Consider the following 11,835-nt stretch of genomic DNA (forward strand, 5'->3'; position numbering starts at 1 on the left):
CAAGTACATGTAACGGAGTAAATGTTAACTCGTTACTACCCACATCTGTACATAACATGTTTCTTCCAATATGTCTTGTAGATTATCACATAAATCAATTTAGTCTTCACCAACATGCAAAAGATATAATACACAATATCACAAACGTGGCATTTAAAATGTTTATTAAAAAAATAGAAAAACTTAAGACTTGAAAAAAAATGGATACATCTATAGGTCAGTCACGTACACATCCTTAATGACACAGCTAGAAGATGGGGATCAGTTTGGTGTATAACGATGTAGCCACTCACTGATTACCTTGGAATAGCTCAATGGGGGAAAAAAAGCTGAAAACAAAAAATGTTTTCAGTACCAGGCTGATTGCATCGGTTTGGTACTCAGGATGCTGGGACAACTTGGCGAAATTTTGTTTAGTTAAGTTAAAGGCTCCACCAAACTCCTGTAACATTGAACAAGTCACATCCCATACCCTAGCTAACGTGCATACATATCCTACATCCTTATATGTATGCAGGTTTGGACATTAAACATATAGACGAGACATAAAACGTTAATGGGCCTCAAACAATTTTATGTTTAGTTAATCTAGCAATACATTAAACTAAAGTGTTTGCTCTGTATTGGGGGGAATTTGGTCTTCCAAGAAGGCAGTGGATAATTTGCTTTGACAGAATTAAAGCAGGTAAAGGCAGAACAAAAGCACTTCGCTGTTCATACGTAGCACCAAATCATTTTGAAAAGACAAAAAAAAAGGAAACACATGGTTAAAAAAAAAAAATCTTTCCACACATCCCCTTCATGGAAAGCCACACAAATAAAAAAATAAAAAAGTGATCAAATTTAGATGATAACTACAAGTGGGAGGGGCTATTTGGACAAACTGTTAGCAAAATTCCAAGTGATTGCAATGGGGTGGGGTGTAGATTAAACATTGAATGTAAGGAGTTGTGTTTTTTTTTTTGGCACATGTCGCTATACCAGCTCCCCCTCGAGGAGGAGGAAGACGAAAACACATTCAATCAAGGCCCTTAAAAATCCAGATATTGCACAGGTCAATGAGGACTTGAGGGGAGGAAAGAAAAAAAATGTGGGGGCGTGGGAGACAAAACACTAAAAAGAAAAAGTAAAACGTGAAATAAATTAAATAAAAGCAACCTACTATTGCACATGAATGCAACAAAATTAAAGTGACAATGTGAACAACAACAACAAAAATTTCCCTCCGTGACCGAACACGAGCGGACAATAAAGTTCCGACACACAAAACAACCGACTCAGTACATTCAAACAAGTCATCACAGTTTAAGCACTTGAGAAAAGGTCCGTTTTTGTGCCATCACACCGAAAACATTGAGTCAGCGTTGTGCTGCATAGCTTAGAAAGGTAGTGTCACTTCAGTCCAAAAGAACTGGAGTCCAAGCTGTAAGAGCGTTGCAAAAGGAATGATTGCGTTCAAGAGTATGAAATTAGTGAAGAAGGGAGCAGGAGAAAAGAAGGAAAACAAAACAAAACAACAACAACAACATCTAAAAGGCCCCAGTGGGAGTTAAAACTGAGAAGGACCAAGGGTAAGGCTTGACGAACCCGTTCACTACTATGGCACATGACTTAGCTTTCTGAGAGGTTTCATGGAAGTGACACTGGTGAGGACCAAATCTGGCTTGTCAACTCAACTCTGGTGCTGGTGCGCTTCCAATGTGGAGGGCGTGTTCTCGAAAAGGCCAAACCTTTGAGGCTCGAACAAGTACAGTTAAGACTTAAGACCACCGTCAAGTAATTGCTTCGTGCTGGCAGAACAGAAGCACAAAATTCAGTACTGGTCAACTTGAAACAAATCGGAGGCCGTCTGAATTGAAGTTCCAAAAAACAAAACAAAACAAAAAAAAAAAAAAACGAGACCGTCTCGACAGTTTGCGACGACCAGAGGAAGGTCTTTTTAAAAGCAGTAGATCATATCAGTGCTTCATCTGCTCTGATTCAGAGCTGGGAGATTGTCCCTTTTCCTGCGTCGCCAGGTGTTGCAGTTGTACTGAAGCTGGTTCCTCAAACCTGCGTCCGCGTTGTGGCCCTGAGGAACAAACCGCCGCTGGGGACTGAAACTGCCTTGGGAGCGGCTCTGACCGCGGAGGCTACCGCTTTGGTTGTGCTTGAAGCCGAATTTGGGAGGCTCAAATGACTCCGGCCGAACGGCAAACGCGTGCTGGTGCTGCCCTCCCATCCGGGCTTGGTGGAGTTGGTGGAGGGGGCTAGGCAAAGGGCTTGTGGAGTTGGAGTGCTGGGAGGCCGCCGTTTGTGCCAGATGCCGGTGCACCATGCTGATCGACGGGAGATTCTCATGGTAGAACTGCCAATCACAGAGCGTTTGGGAGAACGCAGTTAGGTTTTCAAGAAATGGACGCGAGCATTTTTGATTTTGATTCATCGTTGATTTTTTATAAAAAAAATTTTGTTCGTCAAATTTGAACAGCACCCGTTACGTATTAATTCTTTCCAAGCGTCTTCCAAATTTTTGGATCCACTGCTTACTCTCATCGTCCTCTTTTTCTAATCAGTTAATTACTTGCATAATTGAAAAGGGAAAATAAAAAAAATATGACGGTTAAAATAAATAGTAGGGATGTTCAATACCACTTTTTTTTTAAACTGATACCAGTAGTAAATTTCATTTGATTAAAAAAAAAAAAAAAAAAAAAAAAAAAAACACTAAAAAAATATTTTTAAACAAAAAAATAAAAAAAATAAAAAAACAATAAAAAAAAAAAAAAACAGCACAGTCACTCTCCAATAGTGTTAACACTCAAAATAAACCCCCCCCCCCCCCCACACACACACACACAAAAAAAAAATGCTCTTTTAGTTTAGGATTCACAATGTTTAAGTATTTCCAAACCGGTGACGTTTTGGTGAAAAACGCAGACATGCTTGCGGGTTCATCGTTGTCAAAACAGGAAGTGATCCTCATGATTTGCCATGGTGTTAAACTGCTGCAGGATAGCGCCAGCTACAGGCAAGGAGGACTCAACTCAACTTAGAGATTTAAGGTGGTTTATATGCATTGCTGTTATGTACAAAAGCACAATGTTGTGGTTTTGTTTTGTTTTTTTTAAACAATATTGTGATCTTATTTAAATATCGCCAGACAACAATATTGTCATAATTATCGTATTGTGACCTACATATCGTGATGTTTGGATATCGTTACATCCCGTACTTTTGGGTTGACTTCCACTTAAAAATCACAGTTTATTGAGAATTTTTACAAAACAATCTCGGTCTGGTGAAACCAACCTGCGGCGTGGTGTGGATAAAGCCTGCCGGATGTGCAGCCATTTGCATTAGAAAATGAACTGAAGCCAGGTTGAGGGACTGGGGATGGACACCATTAGTGCTTAGAGGAGGATCCGACTCCTAAATGAAACACAGAAATGTTGACTTTCAAGAGTTGTGAGAGTAAAAAAAAACAAACAACAAACTTTGGCCTTACAATGTCACTCCCGGAAGAGGAGGAGGAGGAGCTTGAGCTGGGGGAGGAGGATGAAGAATGGTGCTGGGGACTATTGAGGAAGACTGGAGAGGACGATGAGGAATCAGCGCTGAGGGGAGAGGCCGTGTCCCGCTGATCCTCCACAGAAACCAGCATCAGTCTGGCGAGGTCCTGCTCACACGTGTCCACATCTGGAAACCAACAAAACAGCATTAGCTTTCCGAATGACAAATATGGGCGAGAAGAACCTTTTAAGGGTGAGCATCACTGTGACCACGCAACTCAGAACAGAAGCCAAATAAAACCAAATGTTAAGGATAAATCAACCTGAACTCAAAACGTATTTCTTCCATACAAGACACTAAAGACAGTAAATTATTTTTTTAAATTAACAGCATACCGTGATTCTCCTGGTTGGCATACTGCTTAGCTCCCCACGTCTTAATAGTCCAGTCCCTGTAGGCCAGAACCTCCGGGCAAACTTTGATAATACGACCTAAAGTACTGCATAACAAAAACAGTGGTAGTATTAATTTTTACACACACAGGAGGACTGTCTCGGAAAATTGTGATAAAGTCCATTATTTTCTGCAATGCAATTAAATAAGCAAAAATGCCATACATTCTGGATTAATTACAAATCAACTGAAATATTGCAAGCCTTTTATTGTTTTAATATTGCTGATTATGGCATTTATTTTTTTTACTTGGTCTGAGGAAATATTCTAATATTTTGAGATAGGATATTTGAGTTTTGTTTTTAAGCTGTAAGCCATAATCAGCAATATTAAAATAATCAAAGGCTTGCAATATTTCAGTTTATTTGAAATGCATCCAGAACGTATGGCATGTTTGCTTATTTAATTGCATTACAGAAAATAATGGACTTTATCACAATATTCTAATTTTCTGAGACAGTCCTGTCGACACACACAGGCATGGGCCCATTACCGATTTGAAGTTCACGGTGGTTTTAGAAAGTCAAGATTTCAATAATGCTAAGAATGTCCATCACTGGTAATGAACTTTTCTTTTACAGTCATTTGTTTCTCCTTGACATTTGAGAGCTGTAATTTGAATTCTGTGGTATTTGTGCTTACAGTTGCCATACAGTCAGTATCTAATCTAGGAACACACAAACGAATGGATGCTTACCTTTCAAACTCTTTGTTGGGGTATGCCCGAGCAAGCGGAGACACACCGTGACTCAGTACCATGTAAGCAAAGTCAAACACTTGCTTGACTTGCAAGACTCCATATGAGCTTCGGCCTACGTCATTGCCTGTTGACAGTAAATAATGACATTAACTAATGCAGTCTCATAATATACAAGAACAACAAGTTAAAGTGTCAAATGAGTATAATTTACAGTACAAACGACAGAAAGAGGGAAGAAAAAAAAATTCTAACCTGGTTGTATTGGATCCTCTATACAGAGCATCGATGGCCTGTTCCCGTTCCCCATAGCTTTGAGCATCTCCTCTTTGGATAGGTAGGCCCCCCCATTCACCCGGATGCCCATCTTCATATAGTTGAAGTCGCGCCCGTACAGCTCGAAGAATTCAATCAGCAGGATGCCCAGGTTGATGTTAGCACGCCGCGTGTCAATGCGAGGGTGCAGCTGATCAACAAAACAGAGAAAATTCAATGACGCGACAAAATGCCCTACATCCCCTTGACAGGCAAATAATAGAAGAGGTGCCTTGAAGAGACCAACATGTTTACCATTAGGATGAATTCAACAGCACATTTTCATCCGATTATGATGCACGCCCGTACTCGCATATAGTCTGATCCTTTGCAAGAATTTGAGACCAACTGAGGCTCCACGAATAGCACTGTCTGTCTTATAGTGCCCCCAAGTGGCCAAGGCAGCCACACCAGAGAACATCATAATGGTTATGTAAAAGTTCCAATTCAATGAGTGACCAAAAAAAAAAAAAAAAAAAAAAAAAAAAAAAGTTAAATTCTATTCAGTTATGTAATTGTGCGTTTTTATAAAAAGTACAAAATTGGAGCGTGCTCATTTTTTCCTCATTATAAAAAAAAAAAAAAAAAAAAAAACCCCACCTGACTCTTGCCCCATTCTACGCACTCCAGTCCTTCTCACTACTGTGTCAATTCCTTTTCTTCACAGATAAGAAGATAAGAATGTTTATCATACCATATCATCTTCATCATCTCTCGCATCACAAACCTTGTTCTGCCCAGCTGCATTTCCAATAAATATCACAATACAAACAACCACAGGGTGAATATTTCAAATACCCCATTTGCATAAGACATCTGTTCTAGCTACCACCATTATGCATGACCATGCAGCTGAACAGAAAAAAAAACCAAAACAAAAATCAATGAAGGCAACAGACTCTATATATCAAGCACACACATATGTTGCTTCCAGCACGCCTGCACCTCGCGCAGGGCAAAACGTGATGAGCAACTCGCAGACCTCAAAGCTCTAAACATTGCGGAGCAGGAAAGTCAACAAGTTGACGAGACTGTACATCTCCAAGAGCTGGGCTCCAGGCTAAACATTTTAGGGGCACAAGCAGAAATTTTAGAGCCATGCACTGTAAAGAGGCATAAATGAAATACTGTTATTCATTTTTCCTTTCAGTTTTGCAGTGTTTGCAGGCATTCTCAGTTGACAGCAATTGGGATGTACACGACAAAATGGCTGCCCCCTGAGATTTATACAAACAGCTGGATTATTTTTTTTTTTGCTTAATTCACAATTACACCAACACAAATATTAATCAGAATACCATGTTTAGACTAGTTGGGGGTGCATAGGACACATGAAAGAAATGTTTCGACTCGACTTTCCCTTTAAAGATCCTGCGCAAAGACTGACAACAATGTGCCACAGTACTGAATTGATGAATGCAGCGAGATCTAAGTCGAGTGACACACGTGGGCATTTTGGCAGAATCGGCCCTACCTAACCCACTACATAAGTACTACTACTCCTGAGCGTCTCCATTCCATCACGGGCTATGAAGCCGAAATTGTGATTTACTTAGCAATAATTATTATGATCCATTTCTACTACTACAGCATGCAGTTACCTAAATACTACCCATGCCTACCCAAAAAGGGTTAGTGTTAGAAAGTTACTCGCACTGAATGTAGAGAATCCACTGGAAAGGTTTAGAATATTGCTAACAACAAAAAAGCATATGCAGACAAGTCTAAGAGGGAAAAGTGAAAAGCAACGAGCTGGCCCTTCACTGGGTTTCACCCGTCTTTCGATCGGGACAATTTGCAATGCAAAAGGAAGCCAGAGAAAGTCAATGCAAGAACAGAGTACACAACTTCACAATGTTGTTCCAAATACATGAATGCATTTTTTTGGGGGGGTATTATTATTGAAGAATTTAAATGCTCATGGAGGTATGAAAGTGTACCTGCAGGAAACTGATAGCCATCAGTATGAGACTGTAAGAGCTGATGCCTCCAGTAAAGACTTCATTTAGATCCCTCTGGAGTAGGAACTGTTTCAGTACGAAGATCAGGGGCGGGAGAACCGTGTATTTCTGAAAAATCAACAAAATTAATTAAAAAAATTTTTTTGGAGTGGACACTGCTCGGAGGTGTGAAATCTTACTTTTAAGTAGCTTTTAATGAAGTGTGCTGCTTTAACAGCAGTCTCCACATTAAAGCTAATATCAATTTTAACCTCCGTTTGATGGTCCGTGAGCTTGATGATGGGCACCTGGAGGGGGACAAAGAGACAGCTGGAATCAGTGTACAAACATTCACAGCAATCGGCCAAACGTATCCAAAGACCAAACAAAAACGTCAGAGACGCCTCGGAGTGACTCACTGAAGCTTTGTCGAGAACTTTAATGGGATATGGGCCCGACACGTTGTGTCTCTTCAGTGCTTGCTCGAGTTCCTGCAGCGGGGGGTGGTCCCACTTTCCAAACACCACCAGGTCGATATCACTGACAACACAAGCAGAATGTATGAGCTCATTTATCGAAGTTACACCGCCTAGACAAAAATCCTTCAATTGCGAAAATGCGCACTGATATCCAATAGTTGAGCATTATCAAGAGGTAATTACAATTAATTAAGAATACATTGAGTTTGATTATTTTGCCGTATGAAAAAAAAAATGCAATTCTTTCATTAGATATGTCATTTCTCTAGCTACATGTTAAATATCGCAATAATATCGACAGCCATATTAAGCAACTATATTGTTTTTCCAATATTGTGCAGACCTAGTAAAATGTACCCCAACTATGGTTGAACATATTTTATATTCCACAGCATATTCTTAAAATAGTAACAGATTGGATGGGAAGCACTTGCTAAGATTAAGCCAAAGCAACGGGTAAAAAAAAAATAAAAATCAATAGAAACAATGTCTTGCCAAACAGCAAGTTTGCTCTTTCAATCAATAATAACACAAAAAAATGTTTCCTTACTTCCAAAATGCTAACATCACAAGACAGAAAGTGAATGAATGTACAAACGTGAACGCTACCTGGTTGGAAGATAGAGACCTGTGCTGAAGCTGCCAAATATCTCCACCTAGAGAACACGGTGAAGCAATCTTACATTTGTGTTGTACATGATACAACCAGGCAATTTTTTAATCGCCATTTGAAAAGAGAGAGAAAAACAAAAATATTCCAAAGAGATTATTCTACTACACAGCCTATTCAGCAACCAACACACATGCAGTGATAAATAGCAAAGCCAAACAGGCAGAAGATATATTTCCATCAGCACTGACCATGTGGGTTGACTGAGCAGTGGCAAGAAGCCAAATAAACACATTCGGGCATCCCACCTATTGGGTACTATAAACCACGTTGATACAAAATAATAATAATAATAATAATTTGAGTTGCACTGAAATTGGTCGTCATTTAAGTTGAAAGTGAGAGATTCACCTGGTTGATAAACGGTATGAAAAGACTGAAGAGGTCAAACTTCAACTCAACTCATTTGTGTGCCCAAAGTAAGATCTTCCAACGCTCACCTGAGCCGTGGGCCACAGTTCCTTTATGACATTCTCGATCCTGTTGACAACATCTCGTCTCATGGCCTCCTCCTCTGGACGTGGCGACATGAAGTTGAAGAAGTCAACTATCTCTTCATGGAGACTGTGTGGTTGCGAAGGAACAATTATTATTCAGTCCATTTAAATAATAAACCGTTGCTTGAATTTGTTAAAAACAACAACAGCAACAAAATACTGTATTACAATAGGATAGACCTTATACCAGAAAATGGATCTTGAATGTTGTTTTACAGACTAGAAGTGAAAAGTGGGAAATGGAGATAAATGAATGGTGTTAAAACGCAATACAATTAAGCTTGGCTTAGCATAAACTAAATTATCTTTATTTGCCACTTTTTATGAAGACAAATATTTTTGTAAAAAAACAAAACAAAAAACCTTTATGTGCATGTAGAAAATATCCATATAAACTCAATTTATTAGGGGGAGTTATCAGGGGCAATAAGGATGCGAGTATCACAACAACCCCACAAGTAAGCAATGAACCTCCCAACTTTTTATTTCACTTTAATTGCGTGACGTTGACTACATTCCACAGGCCACTAAAAAACAATTTGGTATGGACAAATGACCCCAGGCAGTCGTTTGGATGTCACAGTAATAAATATTAAATGGATACATTTGCCAGCTGTAATTAAAAGTGAGAACAGTCGGAGACCGGTGCTAGTTGAAACACAGGTTAAGTTGTCACGTTGCATTTTTTTTTCTCCAGCACAACGAAAAAGTAGAATACTAGCTTTCTTCGTATATATGGTAAGGGGTTGTGTACTGTCTGAGAAGAGATTAGCACATTGTGAGCTGACATGAGTGCCAGTTTTTTTGTTTTGCACAACCCAGAGTAAAAATGTTCAACTCTATATATATTTTTTTTAAAAAAACATGCGTCGTACATAGACAAATTCTGGCAACAAATCATGTGGACTCGTTAGGAGGAGAGATTCAGGCATCTTGTCATGCCTCAGTCACTGCTCTGTTTTAAGCTAACTTGAAACTAGAGCAAGTATTAGCCAACACTGTAGTTTGGGGCAACTTGTCTCAGTCATTTTGGGGTTTGTTGTCAGAAATGCAAAGAATAGGCCAATGAAAAACACACCTCTGGCAACTGTTTACTTATGCCAGAATTGTTCTTCCGATGATGAGGCGGAAGAGTGAGGAAATTAGTTTGCTAGGTTTTGTTTCATTGTTTAAAAAAAAAAGGATTTTCCAGTAGTTGGAACTACAGTATGTCCACGTCATCACTGGTTTAAGTTTCATGATGAACCATCCATCCATTGCTTTCTTTTTTTCCAATACAATTTAATGTAAAATTTCCAGTATAAGGGAAGCAAATCAGGCATTTGAGGCTATGACCTATATGCAAGCATTTACAAGGACTTTAATCTATTTCATAATATTTGATGGTAAATTTTCAAGATTAAAAGACAAACAATTTCTCTGGCTGGAAACACAAACAAACAAAAAACTGGAGAACAAGGATAATTTTGTCCTTGTTTTATTAGTTGCAAAATCCAATGTGACATCTTACCCCATATAGTGTGACAACTTACCCATTGGCAGGGCAACATGTCACATGTTCATTCATTCTATTTGATGGCTTATAACACTGCACTGACACAGAGTACGAAAATGGCATGAATACAAAAAATATATACCCAAGACTTTGGTCTTTCCTCTGGTATGCGTTTTGTTTATGATATATGATGTATTGATTCAAAAAAAAAAATACAAGTATAAAAAGTGATACAGCTAGCCCCAGTCTCCCTAAATTTGTAAGCCATTAAAGTTCAATTACTCTTTGATTTAACTACAAGGCACGTGAACAAATCAAAATTGAAACAGTTGAAGTAACTAAATGAATCCAGACTACTGGTCTCGAATGAGGGACCTTGTGACTGCTGTGATCTACTACGTACCCATTGACCCCAGGACTGTATCGTCTCGTCTTCCAGATGCTGCAGGAAGAGTCTGCGTGCTGTCGACCCAGCAACGGGTTGACGCCGTGGAACGAGTTGGCTCGGTTCAGATACCTCCTGCGGGCCGACGTCTGATGATAATGGCGCTGCTTGTTCCCGTGTTGGTTCTTCATCCTGGCGGGGGTGTGGCCGCCAGATTGTTGCGTGCTGCGACAATGTTGGGGAGCAGCATGGAGAGGCAGAAGAGGAGGAGGAGGAGGAGGAGGAGGAGGCGGCGGAGGAGGAGGCGGCGGCGGGGGGTGTTGCTGCCGCCTCCCGTCGTTCTCGTCCGGCTCGCGTTCGCCGTAGTGTAAAAACCTGCTCGCCTCTTCGGCGATGTTTAAATTGTCTATTTGGAGAGACGAGCCGGAGGGAGACGAGCTCTCGGTCTCCGAGTCCAGAGAGGAGGAAGACGGCGACAAGGAGCCCTTCCTCCGGGCGCTCCCCCTCTCCACACCGCCGTCTCGCTTCGATAGTTTCCCGATAACAGCACCGAGCGGCGGCGGCGGAGCCGGAGTAATACTTTTACCGTATTCGCCGTTGGAGTCCGTAGAGATTGCGTTTAACGGTACATTGTTGCGTTGGTACTGAATGTGGTTGTCGGTTCCGGAATTTTTGGCGAATCCCTGAGACGTTTCCCAAATTTGCATCCATAACGAATTGGCAGGTCCCTTCTGCTCTGGCTGGATCCAAGCGGTCCTGGGATCCATTGGACTCGAGTTTGACCGACAACCTCTCAACGGGAAAATTGCAAGCAAGTGGGCAAATTGAACACTTTGTACTCAAGCAAACAAATGATTGCCTACCGCTGTGGGTTGCTTGTTGTCCTTGAAGCGCTTCATGTCCCGAGACTGATGTGGTTGTTAAAAATCGGCTTGCCCAACTCCGTTCCCCATGTAACCCAGCAAAAATGGCGCACCCAGCAGCACTCTCCGCCATCTGCGCATGTGTGGGGATTTAAATCTTTGAACACACCTCTCAGCACCGCCAGATGCATCAAGCTAATGGACGTTATACCGGAAGTTTACGCCGTAATCGGGATTTATTTATTTTTTTTGTAATCGAAAAAGGTTTGCGCTTACCATACGTTTAAACTTTTATTTTAATAAAAATAAATAAATACAACTAAATATGAATGATTTCCGTGTGGTATGAGAGGGAAAACCAGTTTTTTCCCCCCCAAGATGTCTCGACTTTAAATGTAATTGTATCGCACAAGAATCCATTTTAACATTAAAAAAAAAATGTTAGTATCTTTAATTCCTCCCATCTATAAATAATTGTTCTAAAAAGTGGGTACCGTAAAACATACTTACACAAAAATAATTACAATTCAGAAAAAGGCAAGCAGAATA

General features: G+C 40.3%; 1 protein-coding gene across 1 annotated transcript; it reads right to left on the reverse strand.

Annotated features, from left to right (window-relative positions):
- Positions 1-147: 147 nt before the first annotated feature.
- Positions 148-11,445, reverse strand: LOC144022702 (terminal nucleotidyltransferase 4A-like). Its single transcript, XM_077527730.1, has 12 exons — positions 10,442-11,445; positions 8,487-8,610; positions 7,986-8,032; positions 7,317-7,437; positions 7,098-7,205; positions 6,898-7,026; positions 4,898-5,108; positions 4,643-4,769; positions 3,888-3,991; positions 3,488-3,678; positions 3,292-3,411; positions 148-2,347 (listed from the first exon to the last, which is right to left on the reverse strand). The coding sequence occupies exons 1-12, from the start codon at positions 11,188-11,190 to the stop codon at positions 1,967-1,969; spliced, it is 2,412 nt and encodes an 803-aa protein (XP_077383856.1). The 5' UTR covers positions 11,191-11,445; the 3' UTR covers positions 148-1,966.
- Between the last annotated feature and the right edge of the window lie 390 nt (positions 11,446-11,835).

This window comes from Festucalex cinctus, chromosome 7 (assembly GCF_051991245.1).
Source record: "Festucalex cinctus isolate MCC-2025b chromosome 7, RoL_Fcin_1.0, whole genome shotgun sequence".
In the NCBI taxonomy this organism is placed as follows: domain Eukaryota; kingdom Metazoa; phylum Chordata; class Actinopteri; order Syngnathiformes; family Syngnathidae; genus Festucalex; species Festucalex cinctus.

Bases quoted from the DNA above. Each gene is read 5' to 3' on its own strand.
- LOC144022702 (XM_077527730.1), bottom strand. From the start codon at position 11,190: ATGGATCCCAGGACCGCTTGGATCCAGCCAGAGCAGAAGGGACCTGCC. The intron at 7,027-7,097 runs GTAAGATTTCAC...TTGATTTTTCAG, and splicing joins TCATTAAAAGCTACTTAAAA to AAATACACGGTTCTCCCGCC. The intron at 3,679-3,887 runs GTATGCTGTTAA...GTTGGTTTCCAG, and splicing joins TGCCAACCAGGAGAATCACG to ATGTGGACACGTGTGAGCAG.